Raw genomic sequence first — 23,893 nt, 5'->3', positions numbered from 1 at the left:
TGTACTGTCAATGTGGAGAGCATTGGAAAAAGACACTACCAATAACTCATTGAAAGATCAACGACTGGACTTGAATACACACCTATATCTTTCTTCTTGTCCTTCCTCTTGCCCCTGTAGTACGACCTCTCTCGTCGTGGTAACCAGCGCTCTGGGTCAGGGGTCACATCAGGGTTGTAGTTCTTGGGCAGCTTGGCTAGAAAAATCAGGGAAAAAACCAGATTTTTTCTATTGAATATTAATGCCATAAATGAGCATTACTTGTATTCTTTATCTTGTTGTTTAAAAAAAAATTCGGTGTCACTTGATAGCGTATGCACTTCTGATTCATCTCTATAAACATCCTTTAAAGATATGTATTTTGAGATTAATATGATCTCTTATAAAATATCCATAAAATGCAAGTGGTCCTTACTCTTCTTTTTCTTTTTGTTCTTTTTCTGTAACAATGTGGCCTGGTCTCCAGCTCTGCAACAGAAGTAAAATGTTAAAATATGTGTCCAAAACATTACTTGCCCTTTAACAAGAAGTTAATGAAGACCAATCAAACTTCACGGTAAATTTTTTTTTTAGAACAGCAAAATATTTGCAAATTATTTGCAAAGTTTGCAAATAATAAGCTCACCTAATAACAAGACAAGACAATAGGAAGTCTGAATAACAGAAATGAAAGGGAGTTTTCGAAAACATAATTATTAAATAGATAAAATATAGAGGACTTGAGGGCACTTAAAATGACTAAAGCGCACTTTGGCTGCCATGAAGTGAATATAGATTACTGGGGTAAGTTACATTTAACTAAAACAAAATCATCAGTATACCATCAACAATGTCCAACTTAGTGGACTAAAGTACACAAAATTAGAAAAAAATACCGACACTAAAAATCAGGTTACCAAAATAATGCATTCTAAAGTTTTACTCAACGCATTCTTTAAGTTAAATACATTTCTGGAAAACCATTATATTGAAAATAAACCATTCTCTCCCCACTACTTACGGTCTAGGGGATGGCTCCGCTTTCTGAGCTTATTCATGTACAAGCAGCCGAGAATCTCTTTCTCAATGTATTATTTATTTTAGATACATATCCAGACAACTGTAATATTCAAATAAAATATTCCCCTCCACTTACGGTCCAGGTGATGGCTCCGTCTTCTGCGCCTTCTTCATGTACTTGGGTCCCAGGGAGCTGAAGGCTGCCTCCAGTGCCTCCACATCCACGCTGGCTGCAGTCTCCTCCACTGAGGGCAGGTCACGGCTCACCTGTTGGGCCTTCCCTGGGTCAATCTTCGAATAGGCCGATATCAGCTGTGCCAGCACCTTCGGGTCTTTGGGATTTTTCCTGCAATGAAAGTGGTGATTTTCATTTTTGGATAATACATTATAAACATTAAAAGTTTCATCAACAAAGCTTAAGTTCTTTTTAATTCGTCCCATATTTCAGGACCCATATTTCTGTTTTCACTTATTTCTGTAACCACAGTAACTCAAATTTTCATCTGACAAAAACAAACACCATGAGGCTTCGTATCCAAATACTGCGTTTCATCAAGCTAGAAAAGTACTTTGGACGCAGGCACAGGCAGACAGAATGAGGGACGTACAGACAGACTGGTGATAAACATAAAGTCCCCTCTAGTTTCACTTGACGGGGACTAACAAAATGTATGCATGTTTGCATGTTGTACCATGAAAAATGAAAGATATCTTTGTGGAACAAGTTTGTGCCTTAGGATGGCCTAATAGACTGGCATAAATCTATTGCAGATCCAGTAAACCCTTTCTTTTTCATAAAGAGGGGTACAGCAAAGACTTTTGAAAACATTAAAGTACTTTGTTATCCATGCACATTTGTTAATTTAATCAATTTGTTCATATGAGTGTCAGCGTACACCACAAGCAGATTGAGAGAGAAGCCCAGTGTTGACATACTTGCGTAACTCCTCCAGGAGCTGTATTGCACTCTTGGGGTCCCTGTACTTCAGCATGAAGCTTGTGTTGACCCTTAACAGCGTCTGCAGGGCGTCTGACTGGGGCTGTTATAAGATTATGGTATGTGAATATAAAATGAGCCTTGTTCTGGAAAAACTGGTCTTAATACATGTGCCGAAAGTGTCATCCCAGATAAGCCTGTGTCAGTCTGCACAGGCTAATCAGGGACAACACTTTCCGCATACACTGAATTTTTGTTGAGATGAGACCTATTTTAATTCTAAAAAATCCAAAAATGTTTTTATTCCCTGATTAGCCTGTTTGGGCTGCACAGGCTAATCTTGGACGACACTTTATGCACAGGTTTAAGCCCAGTGTTCCCAGAATCAGGCTCGGATAGTGCTATGTGAATATAACAATTGACGGTCCTTGTCCCGGGGGGGGGGGGGTAACTTTCCAAATATTCTAGGGTAGGGGTGTCCCACTGAGACTTCCGAAATGTGACCCATTTTAATACCTGAACTCTGATAAAGTAGACCTATTTTGATAGATTTTTGAAAAAATAGTGAGGCTGTCTTACCATCAACCAGCAAACTGCATTCTTTGACAGGAAATGAAAATATGCACACAATCTCGTCCGTCAAAATTGTACAAACAGATAAAAGAAGTCAAGCTTCTGGCTACTGAAATTTACTTTTTGATACCCATTTTTATACAAGAAATTTATCTTACCCATTTTGATACTGATACTTTCAAATCCATATGCATTTATATACAAGCACATTTCTGATTTCAATACCCATATCTATACTTAGATGCTCAAAACCATACCCATATGTATAATTTAAGTCGAAAAACAAACCCCACATATTGTTGGCACAACCCTATATACCCATATACCCGTATATAGCAAATTACCCCCGGGGTCCTAGTCCTCTCTTGGTGCAAAAGTAATGCCTTGGTAAAGGAACTTGGAAAGTCAGGCTGGTACTTTATAATTGCCCATAACATCCAGGTTGATATGATAAAAGAATTAACAAAGATCTATGGACATTCATCGTGATGACACTTTCCAAACAACGTAAAATGAAATATTGAAAGAGATCATAATAGAGTTTAGTATCGTTAAAGTACCTCATCTCGAACCTCACCTCTTTTCGAACCCTTCATTTGTTTACATTTCATACGCATGCGCGCATACGCACTTTGTCACTGTTTTTTGTGTATGTTTATGCAGACTTGCACGTAGCGGCAAATCAACGAAAATGCGTCAAAAGCCTGTAGAATAAGTTGATTAATCATAAAACACGTACAAATCATAGTATTCCTTAATGCTTTTTACATATGTAATGATTTTCATTAAAGAACTTATAAAAACATGGTCTTATTTTCGTTCTCAACTTTGCTTGATAATTTACACAAATCGGCTGCTGTAATAAGTCACGTGACCATGGTCAAATCTGGGGCGAACTAATTTTTAAGGGTATACACTGAAGGATTCGAAAGCAGGTACTCGATGTTTGGGCGACATTGAAAGTTTTACATTATAATTTATAGTGATGCTGGAAACTTGCAAAAAATATGTTATCAAAAGAGGATTAACATAACAATTAAAGTTGCCAGCAATGTAGAAACAAGTTATTTATCAACAAGAGATGTGTTCCTCAGAAACACAATGCCCCCTATTACGCCGCTATGAAATAATAATAATGTTATTTTTTTTACCTTTGACCTTGAAGGATGACCTTGACCTTGAACTTCCACCACTCAAAATGTGCAGCTTCATGAGAACGCCGCTTAGAAGAAATTATTTTTTTTGACCTTTGACCTTGAAGGATAACCTTGACCTTGAACTTCCACCACTCAAAATGTGCAGCTTCATGAGATACACATGAATGCCAAATATCAAGTTGCTATCTTCAATATTGAAAAAGTTATGGCCAATGTTAAAGTTTTCGGACGGACAGACGCCATATATTTGACATTTGACCTTGAAGGATGACCTTCACCTTTCACCTCTCAAAATGTTAAGCTCCATGAGATACACATGCATGCCAAATATCAAGTTGCTATCTTCAATAGTGAAAAAGTTATGGCCAATGTTAAAGTTTTTGGACGGACGGACAGACGCCATATATTAGACATTTGACCTTGAAGGATGACATTGACCTTCACTTTTCACCACTCAAAATGTGCAGCTCCATGAGATGCACATGCATGCCAAATATCAAGTTGCTATCTTCAATATTTAAAAAATTATGGCCAATGTTAAAGTTTTCGGACGGACAGACGCCATATATTTGACATTTGACCTTGAAGGATGACCTTCACCTTCACCTTTCACCACTCAAAATGTTCAGCTCCATGAGATACACATGCATGCCAAATATCAAGTTGCTATATTCAATAATGAAAAAGTTATGGCCAATGTTAAAGTTTTTGGACGGACGGACAGACACCATATATTAGACATTTGACCTTGAAGGATGACCTTGACCTTCACCTTTCACCACTCAAAATGAGCAGCTCCGTGAGATGCACATGCATGCCAAATATCAAGTTTCTATCTTCAATAATGCAAAAGTTATGGCCAAAGTTAAAGTTTTTTTTCGGACGGACGGACAGACTGACAAACACACATACTGACACACTGACTGACGGACAGTTCAACTGCTATATGCCACCCTACCGGGGGCATAAAAAAAGTTCCTATTAATATGTTTCACTATTTTCAATCTTAATCGTCACTCTATTTGACGTGTCAACAATTAAGAGGTTGGAAAGATGGTTCGTCCATGATAATATGTAAAAATGTCTTGCAAAACAGTTTTGCAAAATTAAAATAGTGTGGGGTTTGTCTGTAATGTCACATAAAGGGATCCCCACAAAAATACCAGTTATCAGATTTCAAGATACCGGTGTTCAAATTTGGATACTTATTCAGAATCTGAATATTCCTGTGAAAGCAGAACAATATTCCTATTTTATAACCCATACGAATGCACTGTTGTTCGTGTTTATTGATCCACACAGGCTGTGTAGGCCTACCTGGTTTTTCCTGGTCCAGTCCACTGCCCTGGCTAGCACCTACCTGGTTCTTCCTGGTCCAGTCTACTGCCCTGGCTAGCACCTACCTGGTTCTTCCTGGTCCAGTCCACTGCCCTGGCTAGCACCTACCTGGTTCTTCCTGGTCCAGTCCACTGCCCTGGCTAGCACCTGCATGGCCCCCTCTGTGTCCTCCTGACTCATGTACAGTGTCACCAATGTGGACACCTGCACAGGGAAACACCACACAATTGTGTGAAAAATATATTAAATTCATATTTCTCAACATATATATGAAATATTTTTTCATTTCTTACATTTATTGGCCCAAAACACAATGCTTTGGAGTTATTATTCACGGCAGTTTAAACTATTTGGGGTTACTATTTATGGTAGTTAAACTATTTGGGGTTACTATTTATGGTAGTTAAACTATTTGGGGTTATTATTCATGGTAGTTAAACTATTTGGGGTTACTATTTATGGTACTTAAACTATTTGGGGTTATTATTCATGGTAGTTAAACTATTTGGGGTTATTATTCATGGTAGTTAAACTATTTGGGGTTATTTTTCATGGCAGTTGAACTATTTGGGGTTATTATTCATGGCAGTTAAACTATTTGGGGTTATTATTCATGGTAGTTAAACTATTTGGAGTTATTATTCATGGCAGTTAAACTATTTGGGGTTATTATTCATGGCAATTAACTATTTGGGGTTATTATTCATGGCAGTTAAACTATTTGGAGTTATTATTCATTGCAGTTAAACTATTTGGGCTTATTATTCATGGTAGTTAAACTATTAAGATGTTATCAAGATTAGTTAAACAGATATGCATTGGAAAGACAAGAGATGTGTTTGTCAGAAACACAATGCCCCCTAATGCGCCGCTTTGATTTTTTTGTATGACCTTTGACCTTGAAGGATAACCTTGACCTTGACCAATCACCACTCAAAATGTGCAGCTCCATGAGATACACATGCATGCCAAATATCAAGTTGCTACGTTCAATATTGCACAAATTATGTAGAAGGTTGAAGTTTTGGTTAAAGTTCTGGAATTTTTGTGTGACCTTTGACCTTGAAGGATGACCTTGACCTTTCACCACTCAAAATGTGCAGCTCCATGAGATACACATGCATTCCAAATATCAAGTTGCTATGTTCAATATTGCAAAAGTTATGAAGAAGGTTAAAGTTTTGGTTAAAGTTTTTGGACACACACACACACACACACACATACAATGACAGACAGGCCAAAAACAATATATCCCCGATCTTTCGATCCGGGGGAATAAAAAAAGTATCTTGACCTACATAGATTATGTGTCATATGGTAACATTCAAAGCACACATTCTTACAAAAAAGCACACACTAAATAATCAAGAAAATGTTTATCACAAAAATTTGTTTATTCTTTCCCACTCAGAAGCAAAGTGCAAATGTCTATGTGCAAACAGCATAAAACCAGAACAGCCTGCGAGTAACTCACAGTCTCTTCAGGTTTTATGCTGTTTGCTGCTCATCAGTATCTAAGGGTTGGAAATGAAGCCTTTAAAACTTGAATCTAATAAGAAAGGTCTTTGATTAAATTAAACTTTCTAAAGGACTACAAATGGGTGAAAAATAGGTAACTAAGTGGTAAAGGGTTAAACTATAACAAAGAAGTGATGTAAAGTTTGGCTCACCACACCGGGCTTGTACTGGAACTCGCCGAGTGTTTTCAGGGCATCACACGCCTTGCAAATGCTGCCCATCTGTAGGTGGAGCTGACACACAGCCAGAGGGAGGCTTATCAGGTCGGCTTTCCTGGACCCTGTGTAGGCCTGCAGGACATGTACACATGCGTACTGCTATAGAACAGTGGAATTGATAGTGGTGAAGTGTAACACATCTTGATCACGATTTTGTTTGCATGTTGATATTCTTTGCCTTGTTATGTCAGAAGTCAAATTCTGATATTTTTGGTTCGATAAACTTGATTTTTTCATCATTGAAATTTTCAGGAAAGATCAAGAAACTTTTACAAATAGGGATCACATTCACAAATAAGAGAGGTTTAATAGCATTTAAACCCATCTTCGACTACAACAAGAGATGTGTTTGTCAGAAACACAATGCACCCTTCTGCGCTCTATGAAGCCATATATTTGACCTTTGACCTTGAAGGATGACATTTGACCTTGACCTTTCACCACTCAAAATGTGCAGCTTCATGAGATACACATTCATGCCAAATATCAAGTTGCTATCTGCAATATTGCTAAAGTTATGACCAATGTTAAAGTTTTGGGACGGACAGACTGACTGACAGACAGACAGACTTGCAGACTGTTCAAAAACTATATGCCACCCTTCTGGGGTATAAAAATAAATTCACAACTAATTTTGTTTGATGTATTTCACCTTTGAGATGCCGGTGAAACAAGATATGTGTCCATAGGACATGAATCTGTCCACATTGCACTTTTGTCTTAACACTCCACTTATGTAAAAAACAAGCTGTTTTTTCTGGCCAAACTTTAATTTTGACCTCTGACCTTTAACCTGATGAATTTCGCATGCTAAATGTCCTCTTATATTGGTAGCATTTGTGAAGCTATTTTCAAAAACATTCAATATATGGCCAGTTAAAGCTGAGCCATGAAATATTTGGACAGTCCTACAGACACTGCAACCGCTTTATGCTGCCTTCTTCAAGGGGGATAGGGGTATAAAAAACATGAAGATTTCCTGATTTAAACAAAAAGAGAAACATTTACACAGAAAGTATAGAAACGAGAAGAGTGGATTCACTGTGTCGTGTTCTGAGAAAACTGGGCATAATTCATGTGCGTAAAGTGTTGTCCCAGATTAGCCTGTGCAGGCTAATAAGGGACAACACTTTCCGCCTAAACTAGATTTTTGGTGAGGAGAGACTTCCTTTAAACGAAAAATACCATAAGAGCGTAAAGTGTCTTCCCTGATTAGCCTGTGCTGACTGCACAGGCTAATCTGGGACGACACTGTATGCACATAGATGAAGCCCAATTTTCTCGGAACAAGACACCACTGAAAGCTTACCGTGAGAAGGTCAATGGCCTCAGTGAGCTGCTTGTCGCGTGCAAACTGTGCAGCCTCTATGAGTACTGGGGTCTCTATGTCCGGGAACTGCTTCTGGAGCTGCTTGGCCAGCTGGTGACACTGGTCAGCCTACATGTAACAAACAAAAGATATAATAGGAGATAGGTGTTAGAGTATCTCTCATCTGTGATCTTGTGGTGACATACTGGTTAGCCTACGTGCAACAAACATCAAAGATAATAGGAGATAAATGTAAGGGTATAATGGGTCAGTGGTCTATTGCAGGAACACTAGTGCTAGTACTCATGGGCCACATGTTGAAGCTTAGCACTAACCGAATAACTCATCTTGGACATAACATGTTAATCAGCAAAGATTAAAGAATGTCACAGGTGAAACTACGTGCATTCTAGAAAACAATTCAGTATGTCCAAACAAAGGTTGATTTCAATGGTACAAACATTTCCTTTTGCAGCAATGTCATATATCCGAAACAAAGGTTCATGTATGCCTACAGTTCCTTATGCCACAAAAAATCTCATAAATCATCTTGTTCTGTGAAAATTGGGCAAAATGCATGTGCATTAAGTGTCGTCCCAGATTAGCCTGTGCAGTCCGCACAGGCTAATCAGGGATGACACTTTCCGCTTTAAAGGTATTTTTCGTTTAAAGGAAGTCCCTTTTTACGGAAAATTTAGTTTAAGCGGAAAGTGTCGTCCCTGATTAGCCTGTGCGGACTGCACAGGCTAATCTGGGACAACTCTTTACGCACATGAATTATGCCCCGTTTTCTCAGAACAAGACACATGTAACTAGCAGCTGACCTGGTTGGTGTACATGTAGAGCAGACACTGGTTGATGTCAATGTCTCGTCTCTGTATGGCTGACAGCTTATGCTTCAGGTTGCTCCCTGTGGCGACCTTCATCTTCTTCTTAGAGTCAAACACATTCTGGTCCTGAAATAAGGGCAAACAGATTGAACTTAAAGACACAATAGTCCTGAAACATGTGCACAAAGATTTAAAGAAAACAAGGGACACAATTGTCACAAAACCAGGTTTTCAATGTGAACAAGAGATGTGTTTGTCAGAAACACAATGCCCCCTATTGCGCCGCTTTGAAGCCATAAATTTGACCTTTGACCTTAAAGGATGACCTTGACCTTGACCTTTCACCACTCAAAATTTGCAGCTCCATGAGATACACATGCATGCAAAATATCAAGTTGCTATCTTCAATATTGCAAAAGTTATGAAGAAGGTTAAAGTTTTTGTTAAAGTTTTTGAATTTGTTTTTTTTACCTTTGACCTTGAAGGGTAACCTTGACCTTTCACCACTCAAAGTGTGCAGCTCCATAAGAGACACATGCAAGCCAAATTTCAAGGTGCTATCTTGAATATTGCAAAAGTTATGACCAAGGTTCAAGTTTTGGTTAAAGTTTTGGGACACACACACACACACACATACAATGACAGGCAAAAAACAATATACCCCCGATCTTTCGATCGGGGGGCATAAAAAAAGTCTGATAAAGAAAGACAACTCAAACTGAACTGATTGTTTATAATTAACCCCCTGTGTTTCAAAATTAATCTATTTGTAGTCGTGGCGACCTTGATCTTGGAGATATTGACATAATTCTTTCGTACAACACACTGCCCCATGATGGTGAACAAATGTGCCAAATGATTTTAAAATCTCACAATGAATGACATAGTTATGGCTTGGACAAGCTCATTTATGGTCATTTTTAACCTTTGAACTCAAAGTGTGACTTTGACCATGGAGATATCGACGTAATTCTTTCGCGGGACACACTGTCTAATGATGGTGAACAAATGTGCCAAATGATTTTAAAATCTCACAAAGAACAACAAAGTTATGGCCGGGACAAGCTTGTCCAACCCGCCAACATTCACCAATCTAATAACCATTTTTTTCCTTCGGAAAACCTGGTTAATAATTCTGGTCCTGAAATGATCATTCAGTTTGTTCAACACATTCACCTGCAAAGTCTTTAACCTATAGTCAAGTCCACATTGGAACTAAATAGTTGCTTGTATTTCTCAGGCCAGCTGATTTAACATGTCAAATATAACTTGGTAAACTTGCACAGCACTGTGCCATTGTGTGAATACGATTTTTGTCACTGTGACCTTGACCTTTGACCTAGTGACCTGAAAATCAATAGGGGTCATCTGCGAGTCACGATCAATATACCTATGAAGTGTCATGATGCTAGGCAAAAGCGTTCTTAAGTTATCATCCGAAAATCATTTTACTATTTCGGGTCACCGTGACCTTGACCTTTGACCTTGTGACCTCAAAATCAATAGGGGTCATCTGCAAGTCATGATCAATCTACCTATGAAGTTTCATGATCCTAGGCGTATGCCTTCTTGAGTTATCATCCGAAAACCATTTTACTATTTCGGGTCACTGTGAACTTGACCTTTGACCTAGTGACCTCAAAATCAATAGGGATCATCTGCCAGTCATGATCAATCTACCCATGAAGTTTCATGATCCTAGGCGTATGCGTTCTTGAGTTATCATACGGAAACCATTTTACTATTTTGGGTCACCGTGACCTTGACCTTTGACCTAGTGACCTCAAAATCAATAGGGGTCATCTGTAAGTCATGATCAATCTACCCATGAAGTTTCATGATCCTAGGCGTATGCGTTCATGAGTCATCATTCAAAAACCATTTTGACTATTTCTGGTCACCGTGACCTTGACCTAGTGACCTCAAAATCAATAGGGGTCATCTGCGAGTCATAATCAATGTACCTATGTAGTTTCATGATCCTAGGCCAAAGCGTTCTTGAGTTATCATCTGACAACCACCTGGTGGACGTACCGACAGACCGATATGAGCAAAGCAATATACTCCCTCTTCTCTGAAGGGGGGCATAAATATAAAAGCAAATATGTGAAAGGACATAGGAAATATTTGAGGTGGTACGCAAACTTTAACATTGCAACGGATTGGGATGCCGACGCCGGGGTGAGTAGGATAGCTCGACTATATATATTTCATATCTAATAGTCGAGCTAAAAATCGCAATAAAATTAAATTCTATAAACAAAGACACAAGCTTTACCTTGTTAATTGCAACAAGATTGTTGGAAAGCACTGCCATCAATCCAACATCAGAGGGCCTAAAATGGAACGTGAACAATGACAGTGACAAAAATATTAAATACATTACACAAAATAAATAATAACAATTTAATGATTTTATTTTTCATTAAAACATGAAAAAGAAGAAATATCTAGATAAAAGTTCTCAAATACATTTATATGTGTGTTCTTGTTGATAAAAACCTTACTAACATAAACTTTTGGAATTTTGTATCTGTGACACAATTTTCCTCATGTTAACATGTATAGAACAGGACACATACATGTACATCTACACCAAAAATCCCACATTTCATATAGCATACAAACAATTCATGTAAGGCTTAAGCCACCTTCTAAGAACATTGGAATTAATTCATGTGCATAAAGTGTTGTTCCAGACTAGCTTGTGCAGACTGCACTGGCTTATCTGGGGCCACTTTATACACAAATGTATTAAGCCAACAGTTCCCAGAATGAGGCTCGTTTGATAGCCAATCACTTGCATTTTGTGACTGTGTTATAGAGCACTCACTGGCTTTTTGTGACAGTGTTATAGAGCACTCACTTGCATTTTGTAACTGTGTTATAGAGCACTCACTTGCATTTTTTGACAGTGTTATAGAGCACTCACTTCCATTTTGTAACTGTGTTATAGAGCACTCACTTGCATTTTGTGACAGTGTTATAGAGCACTCACTTGTATTTTGTGACAGTGTTATAGAGCACTCACTTGCTTTTTGTGACAGTGTTATAGAGCACTCACTTGCATTTTGTAACTGTGTTATAGAGCACTCACTTGCTTTTTGTGACCGTGTTATAGAGCAATCACTTGCTTTTTGTGACAGTGTTATAGAGCACTCACTTGCTTTTTGTGACCGTGTTATAGAGCAATCACTTGCTTTTTGTGACAGTGTTATAGAGCACTCACTTGCATTTTGTGACTGTTTTATAGAGCAATCACTTGCTTTTTGTGACCGTGTTATAGAGCAATCACTTGCTTTTTGTGACCGTGTTATAGAGCAATCACTTGCTTTTTGTGACTGTGTTATAGAGCACTCACTTGCTTTTTGTGACTGTGTTATAGAGCACTCACTTGCTTTTTGTGACCATGTTATAGAGCACTCACTTTCTTTTTCTTGACCATGTTATAGAGCACTCACTTGCTTTATGTGACAATGTTATAGAGCACTCACTTGCTTTTCATTACCGTGTTAAAGAGCACTCACTTGCTTTTTCTTTACCATGTTATAGAGCACTCACTTGCTTTTTGTGACAATGTTATAGAGCACTCACTTGCTTTTTGTGACCGTGTTATAGAGCACTCAATTGCTTATTGTGACAGTGTTATAGAGCACTCACTTGCTTTTTGTGACAGTGTTATAGAGCACTCACTTGCTTTTTGTGACCGTGTTATAGAGCACTCACTTGATTATCGTGACAGTGTTATAGAGCACTCACTTGCTTTTCAAGGCCATGTTATCAAGCACTCACTTGCTTATCATGACTGTGTTATAGATCACTCACTTGCTTATCGTGGCCGTGTTATAGAGCACTCACTTGCTTTTTATGACAGTGTTATAGAGCACTCACTTGCTTTTTGTGACCATATTATAGAGCCCTCACTTGCTTTTCATGACAGTGTTATAGAGCACTCACTTGCTTTTCATGACTGTGTTATACAGCAATCACTTGCTTTTCGTGACAGTGTTATAGAGCACTCACTTGCTTTTCATGACCGTGTTATAGAGCACTCACTTGCTTTTCGTGACAGTGTTATAGAGCACTCACTTGCTTTTCATTCTGTGTTATAGAGCACTCACTTGCTTTTTCTTGACCATGTTATAGAGCACTCACTTGCTTTTTGTGACAATGTTATAGAGCACTCACTTGCTTTTTGTGACTGTGTTATAGAGCACTCACTTGCTTTTCAAGGCCATGTTATAGAGCACTCACTTGCTTTTCTTGACCGTGTTATAGAGCACTCACTTGCTTTTCAAGGCCATGTTATTGAGCACTGACTTGCTTTTTGTGACCGTGCTATAGAGCACTCACTTGCTTTCTAGGCCATGTTATAGAGCACTCACTTGCTTTTCGTGACCGTTTTATAGAGCACTCACTTGCTTTTTGTGACTGTGTTATAGAGCACTCACTTGCTTTTTGTGACAGTGTTATAGAGCACTCACTTGCATTTTGTGACAGTGTTATAGAGCACTCACTTGCTTTTTGTGACAGTGTTATAGAGCACTCACTTGCTTTTTGTGACTGTGTTATAGAGCACTCACTTGCATTTTGTGACAGTGTTATAGAGCACTCACTTGCATTTTGTGACAGTGTTATAGAGCACTCACTTGCATTTTGTGACAGTGTTATAGAGCACTCACTTGCTTTTCGTGACCGTTTTATAGAGCACTCACTTGCTTTTTGTGACTGTGTTATAGAGCACTCACTTGCTTTTTGTGACAGTGTTATAGAGCACTCACTTGCATTTTGTGACAGTGTTATAGAGCACTCACTTGCTTTTTGTGACAGTGTTATAGAGCACTCACTTGCATTTTGTGACAGTGTTATAGAGCACTCACTTGCTTTTTGTGACAGTGTTATAGAGCACTCACCTGCTTTTTCTTGAACATGTTATAGAGCACTCACTTGCTTTTCATGACCGTTTTATATAGCACTCACTTGCTTTTTGTGACAGTGTTATAGAGCACTCACTTGCTTCTCAAGGCCATGTTAAAGCACTCACTTTCTTTTCATGACCGTATAATGAAGCACTCACTTGCTTTTCATAACCTTGTTATATAGAGCACTCACTTGCTTTTTGTGACCGTATAATGAAGCACTCACTTGCTTTTCATGACCGTGTTATATAGAGCACTCACTTGCTTTTTGTGACCGTGTTATATAGAGCACTCACTTGCTTTTTGTGACCATGTTATAGAGCACTCACTTGCTTTTCATGACCGTGTTATAAAGCACATTGGCCTCTGCCACACGGCCCTGTTGCTGCAGTAGATATCCCAGCTGGACACGGATGATGGCTAGCTCTTCATCCAGCTCCTCTTCTGGTATGTCTCCATCATCAGATAGACTCTCTTTGCACATCGCTGTCCACAGAAAAATAATTGGAAATAAAGTCTCTTATTTGCAATGGTTATTACCAGTCCGTCTTTAAAAGCAGTTCTTCAATTTAAAATGTATATAACAAGTCAAAGTCATTCTTTAACTAATTGCTTCTTAACCACAATGCTTCAGTAGCTGCAAAGTTTATGTCAAGCATAAAATTATGATCAATTTGTCATTATAGTGTAATACCTACTTAAACATAATAAAAACTCATCATATTACTTCCTACAAACTGAAATTTAGCCTCCAAACTCACAATAGATCAAAAAGATGATCATATCTTATAAATGGCTACAAACATTGTCAATAAAATATAGAAATCCTATCTTACTACATGTTGCGAAAACATTGCAAGTTTAATTTTAATCTATGGTCAATGCCAGACAAAACAAATTGTATCCAAACTAAAGACTGCACACCACCTACCCTCAGCCTGTCTCAGCTTCTGTTCGGCTGCCTTGTATTCTCCCTGTCCAATCAGATAGCAGGCCTGGTTGTAACACAGCTCATACGTGCCCTCGCTGAACGCAGGAGCCTCCTGAAGACAACAAATTTGGATCACTATACATACAGCAAATCAGCCCTCGCTGAACGCAAAAGCCTCCTGAAGACAACAAATTTGGATCACTAGACATACAGCAAATCAGCCCCTCGCTGAACGCAGGAGCCTCCTGAAGACAACAAATTTGGATCACTAGACATACAGCAAATCAGCCCCTCACTGAACGCAGGAGCCTCCTGAAGACAACAAATTTGGATCACTATACATACAGCAAATCAGCCCCTCGCTGAACGCAGGAGCCTCCTGAAGACAACAAATTTGGATCACTAGACATACAGCAAATCAGACCCTCACTGAACGCAGGAGCCTCCTGAAGACAACAAATTTGGATCACTAGACATACAGCAAATCAGCCCCTCGCTGAACGCAGGAGCCTCCTGAAGACAACAAATTTGGATCACTATACATACAGCAAATCAGCCCCGCTCTGGGATGCATGTGCATAAAGTTGTGTCCCAGATTGGCCAGTGCAGTTTGCACAGGCTAATCAGGGACGACACTTTCCGCCAAAACTGGATTTTTGCTAAAGAGAGGCTTTCTTTAAACAGAAAATATCATAAAAGCAGAAAGTGTCATCTCTGATTAGCATGTGCTGACTGCACAGGCTTATCTGGAACGACACTTTACGCACATGCATTAAACCCCCTTTCCAAAGAGCACTGCTCATTTATAAAATGATGAACCATCTGGCATTCAAGGGATAATATTGTGTCATATTATCACTTGCCTTATATATTTCCTGAAAGTCTTACTGTAAGATTTTCATGTTTTTGTTCATATTCATGTAAATCAATATTTGAAAAAATCAATGTTATACTTCTTGTTTTTATATGTACTTTAAACCAGCATAATTTCCTGACATAATATTTACTTATCTAATGTTCCAAGTACAAAGCCTCAATCTGAAAAAGGCTGTGACTTTACACTTGTAATAGGACAACTTATGAAAAACTATAAGAGCATGGTCCACCATGATACTATCCTTTATTTCTCTTATTAACTCTCATATTTTTACAATAACCTTACGCATAAAACAAAAGTCTGAATCACTAACTAGGCAAATGGCTGAAATGTTCAGCATTAGGCTAAAGAAATTTCCTTAAGGATACAACTTTAAACGACATTATAACAAGGGACGGACAAAATTGTCACAAAAACCAGATTTTCAACTCAAATTGTGACCTTGACCTTGGAGATATTGACGTAATTCTTTCACGCGACACACCGTCCAATAATGGTTAACAAATGTGCCAAATGATTATAAAATCACATAATGATAGATATAGTTATGGCCCGGACAAGCTCATTTATGGCCATTTTTGACCTTTGAACTCAAAGTGTGACCTTGACCTTGGAGATATCGATGTAATTCTTTCGCACGACACACCGTCCAATGATGGTGAACAAATGTGCCAAATGATTTTAAAATCTCACAATGAACGACATAGTTTTGGCCCGAACAAGCTTGTTCCGCCCGCCCGCCGACATACGCCAATCTAATAACCAGTTTTTTTCTTCGGAAAACCTGGTTAAAAATCTTTCAAAGGTAAAGAATTTCAATGACAAAGGAACTAGTTGGCTAGAACAAAATATCAAACACTGCATAGCAATGTTCTCAAGAAAGATTGCCTGTATACCACATTTTGTGCGTTCCACAGCTGCAGTGAAGCCAGGACGGCTGCCAGATTGGTCTGTCTCTCCTCATCAAACTCATCTTCAGAATTCTTGATGAGGTCTCGATACAGGTCATAGCACTCCTGGTACTCCTCCAGTCTGTACAACTATGATATAGGTACATCAATATAAATATACATTCTCAGGAATGATGTTATAGCGACCATTTTGAGCAAAAACTATTTTTTGTATTTTACTAAAAGTAACCTATACTGTTGTTCATCAACAGTGTTCTCCATAAAAATTTGAGTAGCCAGTTATATTTTCTAAGTAGCCAGCGACTAAGAACTAAAACAGTTGTGTGATGTTTTGAATTGATATTTAGGGGAAAAGTAGTCGGCGACAAGATTGTTAGTAACCAATTAAATCGCAGGCTGCTCGTGCTTCTGGAGAACACTGTCACCAAATATGTAAAATAAAGTTGTCTCATAATCAGGGATCTCAAACTTGGGAGTCCCATAGGAAAACATTTGAGTCTCACAGGAAAACATGAGAGTCCCTGGGAAAAGTAGGAGTCCCACAGGAAAAAGGAGGAGTCCCATAGAAAAAGGAGGAGTCCCATAGGAAAAAGGAGGAGTCCCATGGGCAAAAGGAGGAGTCCCACAGGAAAAAGGAGGAGCCTCATAGGCAAAAGGAGGTTTCCCATAGGCAAAAGGAGGAGTCCCATAGGCAAAAGGAGGAGTCCCATAGGCAAAATAAGGAGTCCCATAGGCAAAAGAAGGAGACCCATAGGAAAAAAGGAGTCCCATAGGCAAAAGGAGGAGTCCCATAGGAAAAAGGAGGAGTCCCATAGGAAAAAGGAGGAGTCCCATAGGCAAGGAGGAGTCCCATAGGAAAATGGAGGAGTCACATAGGAAAAAGGAGGAGTCCCATAGGAAAAAGGAGGAGTCCCATAGGAACAAGAGCTGTCAGAGGACAGCCAGCTCGAGTGCTTGACAGTATAAGGTAAGCCATCATGGGGAAATTGTTCATATTCAATAATTTAGTAGACGTTGTTTCAAAAATAAAAAATAAAAATAAAAATTGGGGGGGGGAGGGGGGTAGGGGGGGAAGGGGGGGAGAGGGGGGTATAATGTGGGGTGTGGTAATTAATTAGATGATGTTTAAAAAAAAATTGGGGGGGTAGGGGGGGTGGGGGGATTGAGAGGGGGGTATAGTGTGGGGTGTGGTAATTTATTAGATGTTTAAAAAAAATAAAAACTTTTTTTTTGGGGGGGGTGGGGGGGTAGGGGGGGTGGGGGTGAGAGGGGGGTATAATGTGGGGTGTGGTAATTTATTAGATGATGTTTAAAAAAAAAATTGGGGGGGGTGAGGTTGGGGGGGGGAAGGGATTCTGGTAGGGGCGTTGGGTATTGTTTGGGTGGAATCCATTGTGGTATTCAGGTAAGTGTTGTTTTGTCAAAGTAATAATAAAATGTGATCATAAATAAAGAAGTTATGGCAATTTAAGCAAAATGTTCAATTATCTAAGTGTAAAATGGGCCATAATTATTTAAAAATCGCTTAATACAGTTGTCTGCTCTTGTTTATAGGTTGGGGTCATGTTGGTAAACAAGTATGCAACATATAAAAGCAATATGTCAAAGGATATATGAAATATTTGGGGTAGTACGCAAACTTCAACATAGATTTATCAATAATATGCATATTCTAAGTATAAAAGGGGCAATAATTATGACAAAATGCTTGATAGATTTGTCTGGTCTTGTTTATAGGTTGGGGTGATGTTGGTAAACAAGTATGCAAAATTTAAAAGCAATATGTCAAGGGACAATGAAAATAAATGGGGTAGTACGAAAACTTTAACATTTGCTGCATATTCTAAGTGGAAAATGGGCCATAATTATGACAAAATGCTTGATAGAGTTGTCTGCTCTTGTTTATAGGTTGGGGTCATGTTGGTAAACAAGTATGCAAAATATGAAAGCAATATGTGAAGGGAGAAAGAAAATATTTGGGGTAGTACGAAAACTGTAACATTTGCACGCAGACTCTTACGCTAACGCAGACGCCGGGGTGAGTAGGATAGCTCCACTATATATATTTCATATATAATAGTCGAGCTAAAAAGGCGAAGTCCCATAGGAAAAAGGAGGAGTCCCATAGGTAAAAGGAAACCCATAGGCAAAAGGAGGAGTCCCATAGGCAAAAGGAGGAGTCCCATAGGAAAAGAGTCCCATAGGAAAAAAGGAGGAGTCCCATAGGAAAAAAGAGGAGTCCCATAGGAAAAAGGAGGAGTCCCATAGGAAAAAGGAGGAGTCCCATAGGAAAAAGGAGGAGCCTCATAGGCAAAAGGAGGAGTCCCAAAGGCAAAAGGAGGAGTCCCATAGGCAAAAGAAGGAGTCCCATAGGCAAAAGGAGGAGTCCCATAGGCAAAAGGAGGAGTCCCATAGGAAAAAGGAGTCCCATAGGCAAAAGGAGGAGTCCCATAGGAAAAAGGAGGAGTCCCAAAAGCAGTCCGATTGAATATGGCACGCGTCTTCAATTTTTATCAAAATATATATTTTAAGGTAGTGCACCTCTAATGATTTCCCGCGATTTCTTCGAAGGTTGAAGAGCCTACTATTAGGTGCCGTAGCCTAGTGGTTAAGGCCATAGACTAGAAATCTTTTGGGATATTCCCGCGCAGGTTCGAATCCTGCCGATGACGTATACTTTTTTGCGACGCGTTTTATTTATTTTCTAACGTAATTTGATTTAATATGGCATATAAGCTATATTTATTGTTAAATATGTTGCAATTTTTATGCACATTTTTCAATTATTAAAATTAAAACAATGTTATGGCAAAATTGGGTGATTTACTGTTGAAAATACGAACCATGCATGTTGCATTTTTATTTTTATTTCAAAAAGTAAACGGTAAATCTGTCTAGTTCTTGGTATTTTTGCTGTATATAGTGTTTCTATAAAAACTAAGTTTAAAATATGACTTAAATGATACTACCGGTATTTTGAATTTTATGACACTTTGTTTTTAACCGACCCAATTTTTACTTGACTGAAATCACTTACATTTCATGGTGCTCTTCCATAGATAAAAATTTGTAAAAAATAAATGTCTGTAAAAGAATACTTATTTCATCTTGTTTAAACTTTAAACACCTTTACAGCATCTGTACACACCAACTGCATGCCCATATTTGGAAATTTGAATGAATTATGGAACTTTTATATACCCCAGGGGTGAAAATAAACTGGACAAAAGCCGAGCGTGGGGGTGGTTTTGAAAAAATCGGTATATTTTTTTAAAAAGCATGGAAAGCCTACCTACAAATTTGCATGTAGTTCAGTGAAATGATGCTGATTAAGAAAATAATTCATTAGATTATATTTGGATATGTGCCCATTAGAGGTGCGCTACCTTAATAAATTATGAGTATTCATGATATTATTTTTATTATTATCATTACACTAGTCCTTACTTGACAGTCTATCTGTGATAATGCTACAACAAGATGTGTTTGTGAAACACAATGTCCCCCTATATGACGTTTGACCTTGAAGGATGACCTTGACCTTGTGAAGGATGACCTTGACCTTTAACCACTGAAAATGTGCAGCTCCATGAGATACACATGCATGCCAAATATCAAGTTGCTATCTTCAATATTGCAAAAGTATTCATAAAATAAGTGATTTGGGCCACATATATTTGACCTCTGACCTTGAAGGATGACCTTGACCTTAACCTTTCACCACTCAAAATATGCAGCTCCATGCGATGCACATGCATGCCAAATATCAAGTTGCTATCTTCAATATTGCAAAAGTATTAATAAAATAAGCGGTTTGGGCCACATATATTTGACCTCTGACCTTGAAGGATGACCTTGACCTTGACCTTTTACCACTCAAAATGTGCAGCTCCATGAGATACACATGCATGCCAAATATCAAGTTGCTATCTACAATATTGCAAAAGTATTCATAAAATGAGCGATTTTGGCCACATATATTTGACCTCTGACCTTGAAGGATGACCTTGACCTTGAACTTTCACCACTCAAAATGTGCAGCTTCATGAGATACACATGCATGCCAAATATGAAGTTGCTATCTTCAATATAGCAAAAGTTATTGCAAAATGTATAAGTTGGCGCAAACAGACCAACAGACCAACAGACAGACAGACAGGGCAAAAACAATATGTCCCCCACTACTATAGTGGGGGACATAAAAAACATACACTTTAACTCAAATATAACACCAGTATACAGGGTCCAAACCACAAACATGCATTCTAAAGGGAGTTTTTTTAGAAGTGCAATGCTCATATATTGCTTATATGTGTTTCATTCAATCATTGTGTCATGTGCCAAAACATGGATATAAAATATACCATATTGATAACTGGATGTACAAAATCAAGTATTTAATATGAAAATTTTATTAATTTGATTACCTTATTTTATCCTCATTGAAAATCTGATTGATTATTGTATTTTATGAGATTCATTTCATTTCTGGAATAATGCACATGTGTGTATAATAAATGTGCCTATAAAGATTTAGGTTACACACCACTTGTGCTAGGAGCTCCTTGCATCTGTTGTCCAGGTTATCTCCCCCTGCCCTCAGTGTGGACACAGCTTCCTCTGTCCTGTTCAGTCGGTACTCACAATACGCCTTCTCAAATCGCACGTGGCTGCAAATTTATAAGATAACCCTTTCCGTCTTAGAAGCACAGTGAAAATGGCTATGTGCAAACAGCATAAAACCAGAATAACTCGCAGTCTGTTCAGGTTTTATGCTGTTTGCTGCTCATCAGTATCTAAGGGTTGAAAATGAAGCCTTAAAAACTTGAATCTATTAAGAAAGGTTTTTTATTAAATTTAACTTTCTAAGGGACTACAAATGCGTGAAAATGTGTACATGTGTATCTAAGTGGTAAAGGGTTAACTGATAAGTAGTCTGAGGGGCATAGGCTGACACCGTGAAATTAATTTAGTAAACACCTCAGAGGAGGAAAACACATGAACACCTTTGGACAGGGGAGGCAACTGACTTCTGAATGTAGCTTACAGCCTAAACATTAAAGAGTCAAAAAAAAAAAAACATTGTCTGGATCGGTTGGAGTTACTTACATGTTAAACAATTGTATTAGAGAACAGTATATATTGCGCCTTAATTTGCATACACTAAACAGTAAATTAAAGTAAAGCTTATTAAATAGGCACATAGCATATTAGCCTTTGGTAGAAAATCTATTCAGTCACCTTAAAACCAAATGAACAGTGCATTGAGTGTCGGTGACCATAATAAACATACCTTTTGTCCAATAGGGTTCTCCAAAACTCTCCATGCTTGAACACAGTTTCTCCTGTATACTTCAAGTATACAGGGGGAAATTGTGTACAAGTCTTGTACTGGTGTTGAACTATATTCACACAATTCATGGACACAGTTTTCATTTGGATGAGGAGTTCTGTTCATGCACATGTATACCAGGACTACAAAACACCTGAATGAAAACTGTGCCCATGCATTGCATGAACACAATTCAACACCAGTACAAGTATTCAAAGGAAACTGAGTTCAACCATGCATTGGCAAGGTAAAACAGTAAATTTTAATTTGTGTCAATGTATTGCATGGGCACAGCTATGGAGAACCATATTGAGCGACAGGTATGTTTATTATGAACAAAGGATACTATTTGAATCATTGTGTGTTGCAAAGCAGAATATTTCACTGAGCAAAGCCATTCAAAGTTTGATTGCTTATTCCAAGGTCACATTATACACTGTTAAATGCTTTATAATAAAGATACTGGATGTACTGTCCACTTCAAGTCTTAATGTACTGTCCACTTCAAGTCTTAAACAAGGAAGTAAAACAACTGTTGTGTCCAACACTTGTCTATTTAATTACTGGTAAGTAGTATTGCCTTTGGCTTCTATACTTTTGTCACTCTGACACTAGCCTGACAGTGAATGAAAATGCAAAAAATCAAAACACACAAAATATAATAATTAAAAAATCCAATTTAAGTCAGACGTTAATAGATTTGTAAATTATAATGTTTTTTTGAAATGCTGTCACAGCATTATTTGTTGTAACTTGTCAGCTTAGATTTGATAAGTATTTGCTCAATAAATAATTATACAAGAGTTCCGCGGTCGGAGATGACCGCATTGAAGCCGGATTTTTGATTTAAATGACAGGAAAGTACCTTTCGTGTTTTTGTCAATGCAATACTTAAATTACTGAAATATTGTTCAAAGGTCAAAATGAAATGTAAGTACTTTTTAAGGCATGAGCAAACCTTGTGTTATGTTTTGAATGCATGCATATACATGAACAACAATAACATTTAAGGTCACAAATATGAACTTGAATTGACAATTAGGAAAGTTTGATCTCAATTTTTTTATTGGCAAATTAGTAAGATATTGTTTGAAGTTTCCATCAATTTCATTATCAAATGTAAGAAAATAAACTTAGATGAAATAATACTATTTATTGTTTTGCTTTCACATACCTACACAGAAATCCAGACAGCCTTATGATCACTCCAAAAGGTTTCTATCACACCAGTTCTAGCAGATAGATTGGGCACATAAATATGATCCAAGCTTGAATGATAGTCTTCATATCAAGTTTGAAGACTCTAGGTCTAAGCATACCAAAGCATTAACAACTTTAACATATTTACATCCAAGGTCACAGTGACCTCGACCTTCAAATGAATGACCTTGAAATGACCAGTGGTCATCTAAGTGTGCTTGCAAACCTTTACGTCAAGTTTGAGATTCTAGGTCCAAGCATACCAAAGTTACAACAATTTTAACATTTTAACATTTAAGTTCACAGTGACCTTGACCTTCAAATGAATGACATTGAAATGAATGACCTTGAAATGACCAGTGGTCATCTAAGTGTGCTTGCAAACCTTTACGTCAAGTTTGAGATTCTAGGTCCAAGCATACCAAAGTTATAACAATTTTAACATTTTAACATTGAAGGTCACAGTGACCTTGACCTTCAAATGAATGACATTGAAATGAGCAGTGGTGATCTTCTAGTACTGGCCAACCTTTATGTCAAGTTTGAAGACTCTAGGTACAAGCATACCAAAGTTATAACATGGAATAAGAACTTTAACATTTTTACCTACCAAAGTTATAAGAACTTTAACATTTTTACATTCAAGGTCACAGTGACCTTGACCTTAGAATGAATGACCTTGAAATGACCAGTGGTCATCTAAGTGTGCTTGCAAACCTTCATGTCAAGTTTGAAGACTCTATGTCCAAGAATACCAAAGTTATAACAATTTTAACATTTTAACATTTAAGGTCACAGTGACCTTGACCTTCAAATGAATGACATTGAAATGACCAGTGGTCAT

The 23,893-nt window shown here is 38.0% G+C and overlaps 1 protein-coding gene across 2 annotated transcripts in view; it reads right to left on the bottom strand.

The window, feature by feature from the left end:
- LOC127840871 (signal recognition particle subunit SRP72-like) overlaps positions 1 to 23,893 on the bottom strand; it is a 45,982-nt gene that overhangs the window by 1,550 nt on the left and 20,539 nt on the right. For both annotated transcript variants that reach the window (XM_052369299.1, XM_052369300.1), the window contains exons 3-15: positions 21,064 to 21,187; positions 16,503 to 16,646; positions 14,730 to 14,841; positions 14,128 to 14,284; positions 11,158 to 11,215; positions 8,874 to 9,005; positions 8,050 to 8,178; positions 6,675 to 6,812; positions 5,113 to 5,208; positions 1,936 to 2,039; positions 1,136 to 1,345; positions 416 to 468; positions 83 to 196 (exon numbers count right to left, since the gene is read on the bottom strand). In XM_052369299.1, the coding sequence (XP_052225259.1) occupies positions 83 to 196; positions 416 to 468; positions 1,136 to 1,345; positions 1,936 to 2,039; positions 5,113 to 5,208; positions 6,675 to 6,812; positions 8,050 to 8,178; positions 8,874 to 9,005; positions 11,158 to 11,215; positions 14,128 to 14,284; positions 14,730 to 14,841; positions 16,503 to 16,646; positions 21,064 to 21,187 (1,571 nt within the window). The remainder of the gene's footprint in view (positions 1 to 82; positions 197 to 415; positions 469 to 1,135; positions 1,346 to 1,935; positions 2,040 to 5,112; positions 5,209 to 6,674; positions 6,813 to 8,049; positions 8,179 to 8,873; positions 9,006 to 11,157; positions 11,216 to 14,127; positions 14,285 to 14,729; positions 14,842 to 16,502; positions 16,647 to 21,063; positions 21,188 to 23,893) is intronic.

This window comes from Dreissena polymorpha, chromosome 8, assembly GCF_020536995.1.
Source record: "Dreissena polymorpha isolate Duluth1 chromosome 8, UMN_Dpol_1.0, whole genome shotgun sequence".
NCBI lineage: Eukaryota > Metazoa > Mollusca > Bivalvia > Myida > Dreissenidae > Dreissena > Dreissena polymorpha.
This window is presented reverse-complemented; position numbering and strand designations above follow the sequence as displayed.